This window comes from Gossypium raimondii, chromosome 8 (genome assembly GCF_025698545.1).
Source record: "Gossypium raimondii isolate GPD5lz chromosome 8, ASM2569854v1, whole genome shotgun sequence".
NCBI classification, from domain to species: Eukaryota; Viridiplantae; Streptophyta; class Magnoliopsida; order Malvales; family Malvaceae; genus Gossypium; species Gossypium raimondii.
In genome coordinates, this window is record NC_068572.1 from 1,189,077 (window position 1) to 1,208,082 (window position 19,006).

The 19,006-nt window shown below is 31.9% G+C and overlaps 3 protein-coding genes across 5 annotated transcripts; 1 reads left to right on the forward strand and 2 right to left on the reverse strand.

The window, feature by feature from the left end:
* Positions 1-490: 490 nt before the first annotated feature.
* LOC105790091 (transcription initiation factor TFIID subunit 7) lies at positions 491-4,836 on the reverse strand. 2 transcript variants are annotated; one of them, XM_052634613.1, is made up of 6 exons: positions 4,671-4,836; positions 3,185-3,301; positions 2,249-2,382; positions 2,036-2,155; positions 1,456-1,527; positions 491-867 (listed from the first exon to the last, which is right to left on the reverse strand). In XM_052634613.1, exons 2-6 carry the CDS (start codon positions 3,297-3,299, stop codon positions 715-717), a joined length of 594 nt encoding a protein of 197 aa, XP_052490573.1. In that variant the 5' UTR covers positions 3,300-3,301; positions 4,671-4,836; the 3' UTR covers positions 491-714. The 2 variants fall into 2 exon arrangements, with proteins under 2 accessions (XP_052490573.1, XP_052490574.1); XM_052634614.1 differs by having other exon boundaries at positions 3,185-3,304; positions 4,671-4,833.
* A 1,106-nt stretch (positions 4,837-5,942) lies between these two features.
* LOC105790093 (uncharacterized) lies at positions 5,943-8,252 on the forward strand. The gene is made up of 3 exons (XM_012617505.2): positions 5,943-6,153; positions 7,004-7,387; positions 7,479-8,252. Exons 1-3 carry the CDS (start codon positions 5,988-5,990, stop codon positions 8,141-8,143), a joined length of 1,215 nt encoding a protein of 404 aa, XP_012472959.2. The 5' UTR covers positions 5,943-5,987; the 3' UTR covers positions 8,144-8,252.
* Positions 8,253-8,354: 102 nt separating this feature from the next.
* On the reverse strand, positions 8,355-13,532 carry LOC105790094 (serine/threonine-protein phosphatase PP2A-2 catalytic subunit). 2 transcript variants are annotated; one of them, XM_012617506.2, is made up of 11 exons: positions 13,223-13,529; positions 11,806-11,862; positions 11,608-11,691; positions 11,264-11,335; positions 10,964-11,035; positions 10,689-10,729; positions 10,038-10,104; positions 9,540-9,731; positions 9,354-9,443; positions 9,159-9,266; positions 8,355-8,724 (listed from the first exon to the last, which is right to left on the reverse strand). In XM_012617506.2, exons 1-11 carry the CDS (start codon positions 13,310-13,312, stop codon positions 8,659-8,661), a joined length of 939 nt encoding a protein of 312 aa, XP_012472960.1. In that variant the 5' UTR covers positions 13,313-13,529; the 3' UTR covers positions 8,355-8,658. The 2 variants fall into 2 exon arrangements, 1 of the variants encoding a protein (XP_012472960.1); XR_008198611.1 differs by lacking the exons at positions 8,355-8,724; positions 9,159-9,266; positions 9,354-9,443 and adding an exon at positions 9,863-9,951 and having other exon boundaries at positions 9,583-9,731; positions 13,223-13,532.
* Between the last annotated feature and the right edge of the window lie 5,474 nt (positions 13,533-19,006).

The following is a 19,006-nucleotide window of genomic DNA, read 5'->3' on the forward strand; positions in this document are numbered from 1 at the left end:
TTTTTGATTTTTTCTAATCGAATCGAGTTTTACTCATCCTATTAACACTAACAACATTTTATTACCAAATATATCATTTTATCTTTTTAATTCTTTTTATATTTACCGATTAAATATTAATTCAATTAAATATTAAAGACTACTCCGCAATGAAAAACTAATAATTTATACCATAAATATTCTTTGCTTTACTTCTATTTTAATCCAAAACAATTCAACTTCTACTATTAATTCCTATACTATGAATTATGTGGATTCCTTCACTAACTTCAATTTAGTAAAATTTAGTCCTTATAAATTTTAAAATTTTAATCATTAAATTTATTAAAATAAATTCTTCTATTTTAAAAAAAATTATGATGCAACTATTATTAATAAGTCAAAACTGAAGTTTTGAAATTTAAAAATTAATTTGAAAAATATAGAAATCAAAATACAGTGTAGAGACCAAATCTATAACTTACTCGGAATACAGGGACTAATAGTAGAATTTGATCAATGTAAATAAGTCCAAACTACCATTAAGCAAAAATAGTAGTACACATTGCATATGCTGTAGCTCTTTGCGGTTCAATAAGCAAGTCCATTGAACATTTTGAAAAGAAGAGGCAAAACATTACGACCGCATATATACAGGTTCTCCGATCATTAAAACCTGATGAATTTCTGAAGCTGTTGACAATCTTTGAAAGCATATCGGAAAAGCCGTTGACGTCACATTGAATCATCAGAGTCATCAGAATCTGATCCATCAGGTTCCCCGGCATTGTCTCCTGTATCGGGAACTTCAGGCTTTGCAGCAGCTGCAGGCGGAGCTTTCTTATTCGCATTTCGAGCGTTCTCATCACCTTGTCCATTGACATCAGCATGTAAACCATGATTAAGGCATAAAAACAACCATATCAAAAAGATAAATCATACAATCAAGAAGTCAAGATAGCTATCAAGGAAAACGATTTATGGTTCGATCAAATGAATTATGGAAACATTTTAGTAACGACCGGACCAAATTATAATATTTGCAACAAATTCAAGACTTAAAAAATTCAGTAGTTGCTGGTAAAATTACCATGAAGGCTCTTATACTAAGAGTCAGATTGCATTTTGCCCCCTCTACCAAAAGAATGAGCAAATTAGTCAATGTACGTTAAATCAAAGAACAAATTGATTCTTTCGTTAAAATTTTTATCCATTTCTACTGTTAAAAACTGGATGCCATGTGGAGCTGTCTGATTATTCTATCAACCACGCCAGTTTTTAACATTAAAAATGGCTGAAACTTTTAACTAAAAGGACTAGTTTGCTCTTTGATTTAACGTACAAGGACTAATTTATTCATTTTTTTTAGTAAATGAGGCAAAATACAATCTGACTCGTATTACCTCCATGATACTTTCACCAGCAGTTGCCAAAGATAATAACTAAAGAAACAATACTGAAATTTGTATAAAGGATATCGAGATTTTCAACTGTTCCTCCAGACATGATGTTCACCAAATCTTTTTCAACACGTTGTACAAGCTCTGGCTGCAAAAATAACATAAACGGCATCAGTAAAACTACTAAACGAAAAACAAAGAAACGGCTACACTGAAACCAAGTCACTCGGCACAAACAAGATAGACGAGCTCAAAGCTTAGTCACTTCTTAGTTCTTAGCAAAAATATGGTGGCTACACATAAGAGATTCGGATGTAGCTCCTTTTACATTTGACAATTCCCCCTTTAAAGAATTACATGAATAATGAATCATTGAAATTATCATATATAGTCATAATACGAAAAGTTATGTCTATATTTTAATACTTCCACCTATGTTGCTCTAAATCTTCATTTTGATTGAAGCACCCGTGTCCTAAGCATATTTGGACGTATGTACTGAGATATGACTCTCTATGTATATTTGGACATATGTACCAAGATATGACTCTCTGAGGACTCTTCAGATAAGTGGAAAACCTATGTATCGGACACTCCTAATCCCACACACACCCATATACAAAATGATTGTGTGAAAAAAGCAAGTATATCAATACATTTAGATCTGGCTCCCTTCGAAATCTTCGCTTCCGAGCATCCCTCATTGGAGGAGTTAGACCATGTCTGTATTCCACCACATCTGGAGAAGCTTCTCCAGACTCTCTGACCAAAATCATCTATAACAATGACAACAGTTAATATGATCGTATTGGAAGTAAAGCAACCATGCATTATTCTGTAAAAATAAATAATAATATCGAGTGCCATACTTGACCGACATCAGCTGTTTTAACCAATGCACTATCATCGTAAGTTTTGTATGACTCAACAACACAAGGTAGATCAAGGACAGATGCAGGGAAACGATCATTGCCAATGACAAATGTGCCGGTCCGTCCATCCTCTGCAAAGTACAGAGAAGTTTAATGTTCACAAATATCCCATAACACCGACAAATAACATTGGTGACGTGATTAATAGATACAGAGTCTGTACTTCTTGGAAGCATTCATCACTTAATGCATCTCAATCTTACACGATAAACACTAAGCCCTAAACTGTAATCAGGGGCAAACTCAGAAATTTTATTTGAGGGGGCTGAGATAAAATTATAAAATTTTGGAGAGGCCAAAGTTAAAAATTGTGTTAAAATGCTTAAATTACATTGTTGATTTTTTTTGGAGGGGCCAAAAATGCAAAATTTTCATTTATTCAAAAGCTAAAAGACTTAATTTGAATGATTTATATCTTGGAAGGGGCTAAATGGAAAATTTCCCATTTAACCAAGAAAGCCAAGGCCCCTGCCCTGCCTCCTCCCCCCCCTCCCCCCAAGCTTTGCCACTGCCTACAACCCCTAAACAATATCAACTGTTTTCCTATTTTCTCCAAGGAAAGTAATAAGTTTGTGTGAGGAATACACTCTTTAGGCCACTACGAGACACTTTATTAGGCAATGGGGTCGTTTATGGTTCAGTTAATATATAAGTAAAAAAGAAAGCCAAATAGAGATTATGGTAGCAGCATAAGTACAAGTTATCTACCCACATAGATGTTTAGATAAATTAAACTATAGGAACCACAAGCTTCTTAGCAATGAGTTTCACGGCAAACTTGGTATAAGTTCAGAAAGAAAATAAAATGTTATGACATAGACAACAGCAACAGTTAATCAGACATTTGCATGTAAAATTGAGTGAAATCCTCACCAGAAAATTCCAAATCCAGTGATTTGTCCTCGGAAGATGAAGCGTTTTCACTTAAAAGACGATTTATGCGTTCAGCGACAGAAGGTGGAACTCTAAGAATGAATTGCTCATCCATGCCTGCTAAATGAAATGACATATAGGAAATATGAAAGATTTAACATATTTCAAGTCCATCAATCTTGAAACTAATGCAATACCTCAAAACACAAATCCCTGTAGTTTATATATCATACAATCATAACAAACTATGGCCGAGCTAATCATGCAACTCCAAAACCAATATCATTTGGGAAGTTCTATAAATTAAAACAATGGATTTTGAACAATTCTTAAAATCATAGACCGCATTCCTTCACTTTTCAAAAAGACACTACAAAATCCGAAATGACAGACAAAAATTTCTGTAAGTCCATTTGCTTCCTTCGCCAATGAAGGTCATTAATCATCCATTTTAGTATCATCTTTAAATCAAGAAACGGAAACTGCTCTAACCCTTGACTCGAGTCTTAAACCTGAGTTTTATATCTTGGGTTTGTCTATGGCATAAGCCTATCTAGGGTAAAAGTACCAGCCCTAGTACTAGAAGTCAAATTGCATTTTGCCCCTATAGTCAAAAAATGAGAAAATTAATCCTAGTCAACTAGATAAAAAAGCAAACTGATACTTTTGTTAAAAATTCCTTTCATTCTACATTTAAAAACTAGTACTTGTACGTTAGAATGAGGTACATGTGGCACGCGACTTATAACTTTTTGATTTTTCTGTCAGCCATGCTAGTTTTTAACAGTAAAAATAAATAAAATTTTTAATAGAAATGATCAGTTTGCTCTTTAGTCTAATGTACAGGGGCTAATTTGCTAGTTTTTTGAGTAAGCGGGGCAAAATGCAATCTGATTGTAAGCTACCATGGTACTTTAACCGCCTACCTAGAGACTTTACATAGACAAACAAACCCTAAAACAACCAAACTAGGATTAATTATATCAGCTGAAATGCAAAATAAACATTCCATATTGGGTACTACTCAACAAAAATAAGCCTCTCTATGAGAAACTATGAATTAGTTACCAGATTACAAACATAAAATCAAATAAAAAATTCTAATTTTTCTGCTCATAGTTCCACAACAATATCAGGCATTTCCAATGATGAAAAAAGCACCAAAACTGCATTCTTCAATGCAAATTGTCTAATTGATTGAGGCAAATAGTTATGGGAAACCACTTGAATATCAAATTATAAACAGTTTACACGAACAATAAAGTATACAACAGGCAATTGATGATTAACTTATAAGCACCAAAAATCATAAAGATTAAAGCAAAGTGAGAAATATCTAATCAATCAAAGAGAATGGTGAAGCTTGTACAAGCAATTTCTCACCACCTGTTCCATGAAAACACCCAAAGAGAGAAACGTTTTTATATGATTAATATTCTAAAAAAACCCCCAAAAAGCCTCTGAATTTAACAGAAACGAGCAATACCCAGAAGCGAAATCTCAAATTTTAGCGACGAATGGTTGAAAATCCAGTAAGCAAGACGGGATTCAGGAACCTATAAATTTAAAGAAATATGGTTTTGAATTTAAGAGAAAGCTAAAAAAAAAAAACCTTAAAGAAACAGCGAGAAGAATTGCGAAACCAGTATTTATAGAAATTTGATTATGTTACTAACTTTTTAATAAATTTAAATAGTTTGATATAAATAAATATGGGTAAACTATAAATAAAGTCACTAAACTATTCATAAATTTACGTTTTGGTCATTTAACTTTAAAAAGTTACAAAATGGTAATTGAATTATTCGAAAGTTTTCATTTAAGTCGTTAGAATGTTAAAATTATTGTTGCATTACTTTATCTGTTCACATATCCTACACCAATCGAAAACTATTATTCCCTTTCTCTTCTACAATTAAGTTTCTTTTTCATGAAAGAACTTTGAACATTATGAGTCTACGAATCAAAATTCAAATAATTTTTTTCACCAATCTCCAACACTTACCATCAAATCGACTTGGATCTCTACTCATTAATGATACTGATCTACTTTACCAATCGTCAAATTGTCATTTGGAGCTGGCAAACCAGACTTATTTTTATAAAAATAAAATAAAACTTGACGACCCAATATTTAAATAAAAACATTTGAATAGTATTGTAACTTGAATGAAAGTTTTTGAATAACTCAGTGATTATTTTATAATTTTTTAAAATTAAGTTATCAAAGCATAAATTTACTAATAATTTAATGACATTGAGTATCAAGATTTAAAGCTTAGTGACCAAATCGTAAAGTTAAATTAACAAAACTTTGGAATACTTCGAGAACTGAATTAAAATGTTTTGAAGTTTAAAATTTATAGAATCAAATCAGACCGATCAAATCAAAAATCAGTCGACAGAATGATCGAGAGAAAGATATTGAATCAATTCAATCACGAATCTATATAAACTAATTCAATCTATTTTCTTAATTTATAATTAATTTTTAATAATTTATTTAATTAAATTAGACCAATCAATCAAACCCAAAGTCAATAACCCGACCCATCCAACCATGGCTTCAGTTAAAAAACATTGATTAAAACTTATCAAATAATTTTGACAACGATCGAGCTTTGCGTAAAATAGGGCTGGAAATTGCGAAATCCAAATTGGGCTTGCAAAGCAAAATCATGGTGGTTGATGATTATTGGAGTTAGGCCTAGTTCAAATCATGCCTAATCCAACCGCAATAGGCCCACGGTCGATACGATGCGCTGATAAAGTTTTCTGGTTTGGGAAGAAAGTTGGGGGGGGAATGGCCATGGAGTCGGTTTCCGTAACTCACACAATCTCTGCAACGAATCAAAAGAATCCTTTTAGAATTACACCAATAATTCATTCAAGAAGATTGTTTCACTTGCAAGCTGCTGCTCGTTTTCGCTTTGGGTTCATCTCTTCCTACAAGAAATCTGATTTTCAAGGTACTTTCTTTTAACTTATCTGCTCTTTATATATATATATATAAGTTTGTATAGGATTAACAAAACAGTTTTTAGCTTTAGCCATATAATTTCACTCTTCATGTACTTAAAACTTTTCTATTGATTCTATTGCACTGAATTTTTTTGGAAGAAGTTTTCGAAGTGTCGTTCATTTAAAATTCCTTAACATGTTAGTACTATCTTCAAGTCGAATTGAGGTTTTATCTATCATCTTCATTGAGGGGCACCTCGTGATATCGGCCTTGTGTGACAGGTCACCTACCTCTTGGACATGACTTGATTTGATGAGACTCTCTCACTTGAACCCCCACCTTAAGCTTGTTCAATAGATGTAATCGGGAGAAAAAATTGCTATTTGATCTGTTGAGGGGGCTCCAAACAGCTCCGTATTGTCTTTAGGTCAAGCCGGGGTTTTATCTATGTCTTGTTGTATCAGGCCGTGGGTGCCTGTCACCTACCACTTGGCACGGCCAGACTCAAGGATAGGGGTCTGTCAGTTCCAAGCAGACAACAGTTGAAAGACTTTTCCGAATAAAGTCTGGCCTCCTCTAACAGATTCAATGTTTCTATCATATGTATTTAACCATTGAATGTTTTTTAAAATAAATAGTTAAACATGAATGATTCACATGAATAGAACATGATCAAATTAAATACATATAAATTGTATAAAAAGTTGTGTAAATTTGTAAAACTAAAGTTAATCTTATAGTAGTGTAAGCGAATCTCTCCTCGTGTGTATTTTAGGCGCTTAGAATATTACCATAAGAAGATAAATTGATTGAGATTTATTGGAGAGTTTGATGTAGTACTCATATCTCTACACCAGATTTTCAGGGTTTTGCAAAACCTTCACGGCTTTTTCCGTCCACGGAACCGAAAACCTTTACCGGAGCCTTGAAAGAAAATATCTTTCCATCAACCGGCTTGGATGGAGCTCGGACTTTGTTCAAAGTTAGGTTGCAAACGAGTAACATGTACGGCTCGAGTTTGAGTAATATAAATGCCGGAATACTCTTGTGTTTGATTGATGAGAAAGGAGACTCAATATTAAAGAGAATACCGGCATATTTGTTAAGTGAACATTCTACGGAATTGGAGAACACGGTGGTGCCTGAGACTCTCCATTTCCAAAGAGGTTCCGTTGATGAATTTGTCTTCGAGGGGTCGGAATTGGGGAAAGTTCAAGCTCTTTGGATCGGTATTGAATCAGGTTAGCGTTGAATAAGAATTGTTAGTTTTAAGACCTTGATTCATGCAAGTGCAATCGGAAAATTTAAATGCTCGTCTGTCTTGTTTCTCAGGTCAATGGAGATTAGGAGGTGTCAGCCTGGTCATCCTTAATCCATCTCGATCTTCCTCAGGGGGAAACTTTGAACATATTGGTGCTAAATACGACTTTGAAGTTGACGATATGTTGCTCGGAGAGGGTGGTGACGAGTCCATGGTAGAACTAAGACCTTGTCTCGTTTCCAAGTTATCAGAAAACGAGGACTTTTCTCAACTAACTTCACCCTTGAGTGACAAGGCATCTAAAGAACAAAGTATGAAGGAATATGCAGATTTGAAGTTCTCTTTGTTACTTTATGATGCCGTTCTTATACTTTCCGGTACATCATTGGCATCTTTCTCGATCGGGGAAAGTTCTGCTTTTGCATTCTTACTTGGTGGGATCATCGGTTTTCTATATTTGTTGCTATTACAACGGTCCGTTGACGGTTTACCAGCTTCGGAATTAATATCCAACAACCCAAAAGATGAAACGGTTCGGTTTAAGGGTCCGGTATCAAGTCTTGCACTGGCTATAGCAGTTTCTTCATTAGTAATCAAATACAGCATAGGAGAAGGTCCATTTGTGTTGACTCCAAAAGAACTTTTGGTCGGAATGATGGGATTTCTTGCATGTAAACTGGCTGTCATTTTGGCTGCATTTAAGCCCTTGCGTGTGAGTATTGAAAAGAGAAAATGAGTCCCGAAGAAAATTCCATAGAAACCCTTGTATTAAAAGACAAATTACTTTTTACTCCATCTACTTAAAAAATAAAAAATTAATCCTTGTACGTAAAATTAAAAAATAAGTTTATTTTTTTTTATTAAAAACTAATCCCTCTAATTTTTAAAAACACATCTATATAAAATGCAATTGCTCGGATTAGTGTCCGATATTACGAACTGTTCAATAGTCGAAAAAAAAAGCATTAATTATAGGGCAAATGTTCTCGGCATCTTTCTTCTACAGATCTTCCCAAGCCTCAAAAAAACAAAAATTAAAATCAATGGAAAATAAATAAATTGTCTCATTGTTTGCTGGAAATGGTACATATGCTTGTGTTACCAGCTCTTGCGGTGATCCTTTTTTCTGCCATGGATTCTCATCAGTGTGATCAGCCTTATACGATGGCTTTGCTGCCACCCAACCGCCCGGAAAAGCCCATTGACAGGGACCAATCGCTGGAGACTCGTTGATTCAATGCCAGTTTGTTTTTATAGGAAGTAGTCGGGTGTCCTCCGGGTCACATCTGGCTCTCCTCTCCTTGGAGCCGGCTCAAACTGTATGAACAGAATAGTTCTTAAATGATTATATATGTATATAGTAAAAGAGTATATATGGTAATGTACCTGAGAGGTCCCTCTATTACAGGAACCTAATCAAATTAGTCCCCCTACCATTAACTGGATTAATTTAGTCCCTCTACTATTAAAAGAAAAAAAAACCAAATAAGCACAAATTGTAATTAACACTTATTGTTTAAAAAATATCATTTACTGTGTAAATAAAATCTTTTCTTTGAAATTGAACTGCAATTGAAAAAAAAAAATTTAAGACATTTTTTATAAGGTTAAAAGGTTAACTTTATTACAATTTGGACTTATTTGATTATTTTCAATGGTATAGAGACAAATTTGATCCATTTAATAATAGAGGAACTATTTTGATCCGGTCCCTATAGTACTTTAACCTTAACTATTTAATAATAGCTCACCTGAATGAATGTATGACCCTGGCAATCATCTACTTCCAAGATGGAGGCCATGTTTCCACATCGATAGCAATAATTTGGCGCACTAAATATAGTAACGACCTTTTGTTCCTGTGAAAGAAACGACATCAGTTGCACAAATCTCATATCAGAACTCGGATTTTCTGGCCAAAGCATCTAAATAGGGTAAGTACTTACATGACCCCAATTGTATCCTTCCATGACCAGCTGATGAGCCCTAGCAATCAGCTTCAAACTGTTTGTATGGTTAAATTGCTCGGATATGTCCTGAAGATGACATATAGGTTACCTTTGACCATTTTCGAGAAATAGAGGAACAAAAACTCAAAAAAAGGAAAGCAAAAAAAAAAAAAAAATACATACTTGGCCAAAGGTATATCCGGCACCCCTAGGTGAAATGCCCCATCCGCACCGATCATCAGGGTCGGACCACAAAAGATCACACATAGGACCCTCATGAGGAACTTCTTGAACACGGTCAAAGTTTCGTATGTTATCCAGGGTTTCAATGGATGGAGATAACCCACCATGGAGACAGAAAATTTCAGATTCAACCTTCAAAACAGCAGAAAGTCAGCAGCTAAGAACCATTAACAAAAACGATGAGGGTCGGACCTCCGTGCCGGACAAAGGTACTTCATCGAGAATGATGCATAACAAAGAATCACTGTTTAAAATTTGTGCACCTCATTGAAAACATTGTGGAAGTAAAACAATCAACCGGTGATGGAACGTGGTACTGAGTGTATAATTACTGAAAGCACATCCTAATATCCTAATTTTGAGCAGCCAACAACATAGAACTTTACAGAAAGGTCATTCGAAACAACATCAAACAGTAAATAATTAAATTATACTAACCAATGCTGTTAGTGGAAAATAATCAAACAGATCAGTGAAGATCTTCCAAACGTTGGCACTGCCGTACCTGAAGATGGAAAAGCAAAACTTATCCTCAAAGAAAGACCAAAAAAATTAACTAAATAGAAGCTTACTAATCCAAACAGTCAATAGAAAACAATTTACATATGTAATAGGACCAGTGTATATATACCCTAGTGTAACAGAGAATGTAGTCCCAGGCTATTTTAACTATGTAATTGTTTTTAAACTAGTTCATTGCCCATTTGTGTCATCAAGAAATATACACAACATGCCACCCTAACAAAGCTTAGGTGAAAAGTCGTTTGTGTTAAAAAAGAAAAATCTGGCAGCTATTGAAAAAATGTCATACATCTAAATTAAACTACTAATTTAAAAAAATCCACATCAACCTGTCCCTATCCTATCTGTTTGCCAGAAAAGGATCATGCATCAAAGCTGCAAACGAACAACAAAACATGACCTTCAGAACCCTTGTATTATTGATGAAAAGATAGAACAGGGAGGAAAGATCACCAGCAATAATAGTTTATAGTCAAAATAAAGAAAGTCCAACCGCAATCTAAACTTTCAAAATGAATGCATTTCTGCATTGGCAATAAGCTTATATAGAGATTATAAGATACTCACTTCCTTAGGCACTCATCATAAAACCCATACACTTGAGTAATCTGCATTTTCAACATAAAACAATCATCGGAAAATTAAAACGAAAAAAAAAAATCAACTGGATAAATAAGTTGCAAAGAAAAATGAAAAATGATGACGATAATTCATGTTTTTCCTATATGCATTACAGCTTATAACAAGAACACTGACAAATTATTCCTGCTTAGTAAGCTCTAACAAGCAAAGTTCAGGACTGAAACATACATCATGAAGAATCATTTAGGAACAAAGCATACCTGACGGCTCTCATGATTTCCCCTCAGAATAGTTATCCGTTGGGGGTAACGCACTTTGAGAGCTACCAAGAGCTGAACAAAAGTCAATCACAAGCAAATCATGAGTTGCAACCACAACTGAACATAATTGCAACTAATTAAGGTGAATATGAACATAACCAGGAAAAAGGTTGAAATGTTCAGGTTTCATATATAGAACTATTATTAGTAAAAAGAACATAACCAGGAAAAAGAAAAACTAAAACAGTCCAGGTGAAACATCTAAAAAGCTGAAAATGAAAGATAGAAACGCATACTTACTGTTACAGTTTCAACTGAATAGTAACCACGATCAACATAATCTCCCATGAACAAGTAATTTGTATCTGGACACTGAACAGATAATTTGCAGCAAAAACTAAATATTAAAAATAAACAAATAAAAAAAAAAGAAACATAGTGATATTCCATCTAACCCCATCCCACAAACATGAAAATCTACTGCACAGAATAATAACTGGATGTGCATGATAGCTCCGATTGTGATTTATGAATGTTTGCTGAAGACTAGACAGAGAACAAAATACTGCATGCATCTCAAAGAGTTCACCACAGTCAACATCACATTTGAAACAGAAAACTGCAACCTGAACAAGAAAAATTACCTTCCCCCCAATTCGAAAAAGCTCTGCAAGATCATGAAATTGCCCATGAATATCACCACATATTGTAACAGGACTTTTCACAGGCTGTGTTGCACCAAACACAAAAACATTCAAGTCATAATCAGTCCATCAACCATGGACTAATGGAAACAAAATAGAAATGTGTTGACAGAGGTGGTAATGGATGATAAGGCACACCTGAACATTGCTTTCATCCATCAGTATCTCCTTAGCCTTATCACATAATACCCTAACCTAATTCATAAAGAACGAGATCAGGTAACAATAACTTCAAAAGTCTATGAAAAAATCAAAAAGAAAATTGATTATCATTTAAAAGGAGGGATGAACAACTACGAGTCCTAGCAAGCCATAAATAATCACATTGACAAGTATAAAGAATGTAAACAAAATTAGGCAACTTGAAGATGCAAGGCACACTCAAACTTAGGGATAAAGAAAACACCTGTCCCTTGCAAAAAAAAAGGTTGCTAATTTCTACAAAATTTTAAAAATATAAACTAAAATAAATAAATAAACATGACGATTTCAAAGAAATAGTCTTAATGACTTCAAAACCAATAATTCTCGTAGCAAACTTTGAATTGTTAATTCCACTTCATTGCCAAATATATTAAGAAGACCAAGCATTATTAACATTATTACACTCTAGCATGAAGTTTCCTACATTTCCATCACCATGGGGAGTTATAAAAAGACAGTAAGTTGATCTTGAAAAGGACACATTAGTTTTTTCTTTTCTTGATTGAAAATGCATCTGACACAAAGATAAACAAAAAAAAAAGCCTACAAGCATACGTCTGTTGCCTGTCAAGGTATATGCATAGGCAGAACAAGAATGTGGGTCAGGAAAGGTTTGCTTTTGCTAGATCAGTTCAGTGCCCTGCCCCTAAACATGCAACTTAACTCTTAAAAACAATAAATAGACTTACAACAATTCAAATTGTTGCTCCTAGGGTACTTTTGGGGATAGATAACCAAAGGCTTTTGTGTAAAATACTTAAAAAAAGAAGCACAACTTGTGGTAACCAAGTACATCAAAAGAGACGGCTAAACACCACTAACTTCGCCAAGCTTAGAAAGAAATTTAAGAACATTTCTACACTCTACCAATATTGCCCTGAAGCTATCGATTCTCAAGTCTCAAAATCAATATCTTTAGCCAAATTGTCAATGGCCATTGCTACTACTAAACGTCCAAACCTCCAATTTCCAGGACGAATATATTCCCAGGGAAATGAAAGCGAGCAAGAAAAATCAACTTACTATCACTACTACTAAACCTCCAAATTCATGTACTTCCGTTTATGAAAATGAAACCAAGCAATAAAATGCACAAACATGATGGATCAGATTTTTTTCTTAAAGCAAATCAAAATTTGAATCCATAAATATCATATCTTCCTTGTCCTTAAAAAGGCTCCAGCAAATAAACTAGATCTGATCCAATATCCAGAAAAAATACACAAGAAAAAAAATTGTATCGGTGGAAAAAGCAAAGGCCCAGATCAAGCCTTAAATCTATAAACTCCAAACAGATCCGTTTTCAACTAATTAAGAATTGAAAAAATTTGAAAAAAAAAATTAAAAATACCTCTTGCTCCGCTAAGGGCTTGCACTGCATCAACTGCGAAATCTGCTCGTCTAGGTTTCCATGTGAGTTTGAATCCACCGAAGACGTCATGTTTTTTTTTTCTTTTTTATTTAAAAATCCTAGCCCTAGATTACGAAAATTTCCCCCAAAATTATAAAATTTCAAAGAGATTTTTTAGTTTCGTGGAGAGAAAAAAAGTTTAAAAAAGGGAACTGAAATGAAAACGAAGCGTTGGTGAAGAGCCCAATGCTTTGATGAAGAGAGAGATGAAGCCTTTTCTCTCCTTTTTGTTTATTACAATACTTTTATCATAGAGCTTAATTATTATTATTGTTGTTTCTATACATTATTCATATAAATCATACGACAAAACCAAAAAATTATCTTTCAAAGGGTTAAAATTAAATTATACAATTTTAAAAGGGTTTAAACTGTAATTTTATCTTTGTATATTTTTATTATTTTAGAATTTTAAAGTGATTATATCGAAAATTTTTCATCTTTAAGAACAATAGTGTATTTTTACCATTAAATTAATTTAGGGTTTGGATGGGCGATACGTTTATTTACTATTAGTACAAAAAAAACAGCGGTGATGGTTAGATTAGATACTATAGCATGAGATAAAAAGTAAGTTAAACGCACTGCATTGCACCCCATTGCCCATCCCAATCCAAATAATAATTTTTCATTTTAGAGCGGCCAAGACTCCTATGTACCTCTTTAATGTTATCCTTATAGATCATGCATGTCAAATTTAACATAAATTAATTTTTTTAACTATTTATTTTATATAAAAATCTTAAACCATTTAATAAATATTAATATATACAATATTTTAGATATACATGATAGAGATATCGAATAAGTTCGAAATTTTACATGCATGACAAGTATAATTATATTATAAATTCAACAGTTTGATCATTAAAATATTAATCGTACAAAAATATACAAAAGGATGTAAAATTACTGTGTATAAAAATAATAACATCCTGGCAGTAAAAATATAATGATGTGGGTGGAAATGTTTTTGTTGTAAAATTATTTAAAATTTATATTAAAATCAAAATAAAGCTTAAGTGGTAAATTTGATGTTTTGTATATAAAAGGGTATTTTAATTCTTTCTCTAATCGAGTTGATGCTCGGTTAACTCGTAACATTAACTTAAAGTTAATAGAGATAATTAGTATATATTTATGTATATATTTTAAAATAAAAAAATTGTATATAGAAGGGTATTTCAATTATTTTTCCAATCAAGTTGGTGTTCGGTTAACTCATGACACTGACTTGCTCAACTAGAAATTTAAAGTTGGTAAAGATAATTAAATGATAATGGATAAATTTAATTTAAAGTTAGTAGACATAATTAAATAATATGTATATGTTTTGAATAATTTAATTATATAATTGTTTCACTTAACAATTTTATATGGTTTTCTTTTTTAATTTTCACGTTCATTTTACGGTTTATATTCTAGGTTCGTGACGGTCTCTTCTAATATCGTCGTCTCTCTTCGAGAATATAATATCATAGGAGATATGAAGAGACATTAAGGATGATAATGGTTGACATCATAGGTAGGGACGGAGCTAGAATATTGTTTAAGAGGGACCAAAGTTTAGTAATAAATCTTTGAGTGCCAACAGATAATTTTACAATCGTATTTATTTTTAAATTCATTGATTTTAAAAATACTAAAAAAAAAAACAAATTTACCACGTTGGGGGCTAAGGTTACTATCTACCATCTAGCCTCTGCCCTGGTCATAAGATGTACAAACAACTACTAAAGATGATGATGGTTAGACTTGATTATATGTCGGGTAAGGTTTGGGTTGAGCCAAAGCAAAATTTTAGGTATGTTTTCTAGGCTATTAGAAATTAGGGTTGTTACTTGTTAAGGATTTAGAAATTGGTTTTATGGAGGAGAGGGCTGATTCAACAGAGAAAAAAGAAAGATAAAGTATAGGTGTGTATTCAGGTCAGGTCGGGCTAGGTTAAAAATTTCTATTCGAGACTCGACCCGTGTAAAAAACGAGTATTATTTTTTATCCAAACTCTTTCGTTTTTCGGATAGACCTAAGTAAGTGACCCAACTCATGATCAGGTCTTATGATGATTCACGCCGCATAAATAAAACAAAATTTTGATGACATAATAGAATTTCCAACACCAACTAATTCGAAAATAAAACGAAATTCGATAATGAATATCGAACTATCCATGTTGAAATCCATCTTAAATATTACACAATAAAATACACAATTTTTTTTTTGGTAAAACTATATAAAATTTGTCAAAATTTATATAAAACCATATAGAATTTGATATAAAACCAATACAATATTTAAAAATTGCATGGGTAAAACCTTGGTATGCGTCGAAATGAATGGAAATAAGAAAGCATCGTGCCCAAGGGAGTTTATACGAGGGATCCAAGGTTTAGATAATATCATGATTTACTTTGCTTTTTCGTATAGTAGATTCGAATTCAGATAATGGATATTCGAAACGACTTCACTTTTATAGTTAATGAACTCTTGTTCGGGTTTAAATTCATTTCAAAAAGTTTATTATTATTGAATGCATATATTTTGTGTATTTAAATATACTATATGATTTAATTGATTTTGATTTAGATAATAATACCCAGATTTAATACGAAATATAAATAGTGGGTCCTATGGCAACCATTCGGGATAACAAATGAGGATCGGTAGTTGAGGCTTATCAACATAAATCTAATCAGGGATAAATTAAAAAAATTTTAAAGGGGCCAAAATTAAATTATAAAATTTTGAGATGTCAAATTAGATTTTACCGTGTATTGATTTATGATTTTTTGAAACGACTAAATATATTTTATTTTTCTTCTAGAGAGAGGGGCAATGCATAAATTTCCCTATATTAATTTATAATTTGATTATTTATAAGGTATTACAATTGCAATTTTTCCAATTTCGGGGCACACATTCAGTAAGGATAATCGATATGTTGATATGCTTGCTAGATTAGGGACCAATTTTCAAATCCCTCTAATGTGGACTTTTCTTGTTGTAGTTATTTGTTTGTTAATTATCAACGACCACCTTGTTTCCATTATACATGCTATGGCTGCAAGGTTTTTAGAACCGAACATGTAGTCCGACTAGTCAGATCATTGGTTTTTAATTCATCAGTAGATATAATTGGCGCAACCTGTTCAATTAACTAAATAGTTTTAAAGAATAAAAAAAAATTGGTTCAATTTTTGATTCGACAGGTTAGCCTGTTAACCAGTTTACTATTTATTTCGAACCGATACTCTAGCCAGTTCAATCTAATTATGAAAATAATGTAAGGTTACTAGGGAAATTACGTATTGCATCGTATTTGCTTTCATGAAAAAAAAAGAATATAGAATTTGTTGATTCATAGCAAACGCGAACTCATATATCCATTATTAGAATCCGCTGTACATTTATAGATAGGAAATTCATATAATTAGTACCCAAATTCACTTTACTTTTGCAGATAACTAATTTGAGTTTAGATTCAATTCATTGTCTATTTTACTCTTTAAATTTTATTTTAAAAAATCATTTTTACTAAATGCAGATATTTTGCACATATCGACATATAAATTAATTAAATTGGATTCAGATAATAATATATAAATTTAATGTGAACGATAAACGAAATTGAATTCAACTTTTAGAAAAGTTACAAATATTTGACTCATTGTCGTACTTTACACGAGTGAAAACAAATTAAGAACAAGTTAATACATCTTCTAAGTCTCTGTACTTTTCATATATTTGAAATTTAATCATTTTACTTCGAATTTAAAATACAAGTTCAATTATCAATGCCATCAAAATTCTTCTCCTAAATTCAAATAAATTTTATTTTTTATTTCAAAATATGAAAATTTCAATTTTCAATATCCTTATACTTTCAAGGGTAAACTACACACCCAATGTCACTAAATTAATAGCAAGCTTACGTTTTGATCACTCAATTTTAAAAAAGTCACAAAATAGTCACCGAGCTACTTGAACATTTTCATTTAAGTCATCGAACTATTTGAAAGTTTTTATTTAAATTATTGGGTTGTTAAGTTTTCTAAAGTCAATCCAACAGCCACTAATGAAAATTGAAGGAATAAATTGTTCAAATTCGTGACGTTCAAAGTTGATTCACGAAATAAAAAACTGAACTGTAGAAGAAAAACGAAAAGAGATATCTCGATTGATGCAAGCAATGTGAACAGAAAATACCATACGACAACAATTTTAGCAACTCAATAACTTAAATGAAAACTTTAAATTTATCAAATAATTATTTTATAATTTTTTAAAATCGAATAATCAAATCATAAAACTTATTACTTAAAAATTTGAACGTCTTAAAAATCAAACAAATAGTTTTGGCGGACAGAAACACCCGCCACAAACCTGTTTGTTGAAAAATTTAAGGACCCGACCGAACCAATTTATCCTTGTGGGTCCCATTCATTTCCTTTAAAGTTGCAACAATTTGCACGGATAAAAGAAAGTGCCCCACTCAGCTTATAAAAAAATACAAACGGTTTATTTCTCAAATCCATCCCTCGAATTTACCAATTTTGAAAATTTAGCCCATTTACTTTAGTTTATAATTTTTATTTTATGAAAAATGAGAAATTAGTTCAATTATTGGTAAATAAATCAACTTGAAGTGTCGATTTTCGCTGTTTTATTGTATATAAATGGTTTTAGATAATTACTTTTGTTAATTTTTTGGATATAAATTGTTAAATTGTTGTTTTTTTATGTTAACAATAAGGTTTAACAGTGTTATACAATTAGATTTTTTTTAATTTTTATAAAATGTATTGGTATCGACATTTTTTTCTAATGTGGTACCTGTATTTATTTTTGTTCAACGTGGTATTTAAATTTGGCAAAAGTTATACATTATGGTACTTCAAAGCAATTGTGTTGATTTTTAGTGTTTAATTCGGGTTTAAGAGTTGATTTTGAAGAAAATTCATAATTTATTAATAATATTAGCAATTAACTTTCATAAAATAAACTCTAAAACATGGGAAAAAATCACAGCCTTCGACTGCATTTAACAAATTAAATAAATTTATACTTAATACTAATCTTATTCTATTAACAAAATCATGAAAACCAAAACCTAATAATATTAGTAATCAACTTTCATGAAATCAAACTAAAACCTTAATTAAACAAGATAAAGTTGATATCGTTACTTAAAGATGCCAAAATGTATAACTTTTGCCTAAGGATGTTCAAACGGTTAATCGAATCGAACTAGTATTAATCGAAATAACCAAACTTTTTAATCATTTAATCGTTAACGAATCAAATTTTTAAAAAAATTTAATTGAATCGAAATATTTCGGTTAATTCGGTCGGTTAACCGAAATTTATATGCTTTTATCTTTTTGGTTAAAACAAATATAAAACATATAAAAAAATAAATTGATAAACATATAAATTGCATTATTAATTATTAAATTCAATTAGTTTTGTTAATTACCCGATTTTGAACCGAATTAACCAATAACTAAACTTCCAAAAAATCATTAACCAACTTCCGACCGAATTAGATCGTTTAACCATCAATTCGGTTGGTTAATTCAATTTTGACTGAAATTTGAATACCCCTACTTTTGCCTAATACAAGTACCAAATTTGATAAAGAAAAAATACGATATTAGAAAAGGATTGTTAAACTCTTATATTAAATTATATATTACGTATTCTTAAAATGAAAAGACAGAAATC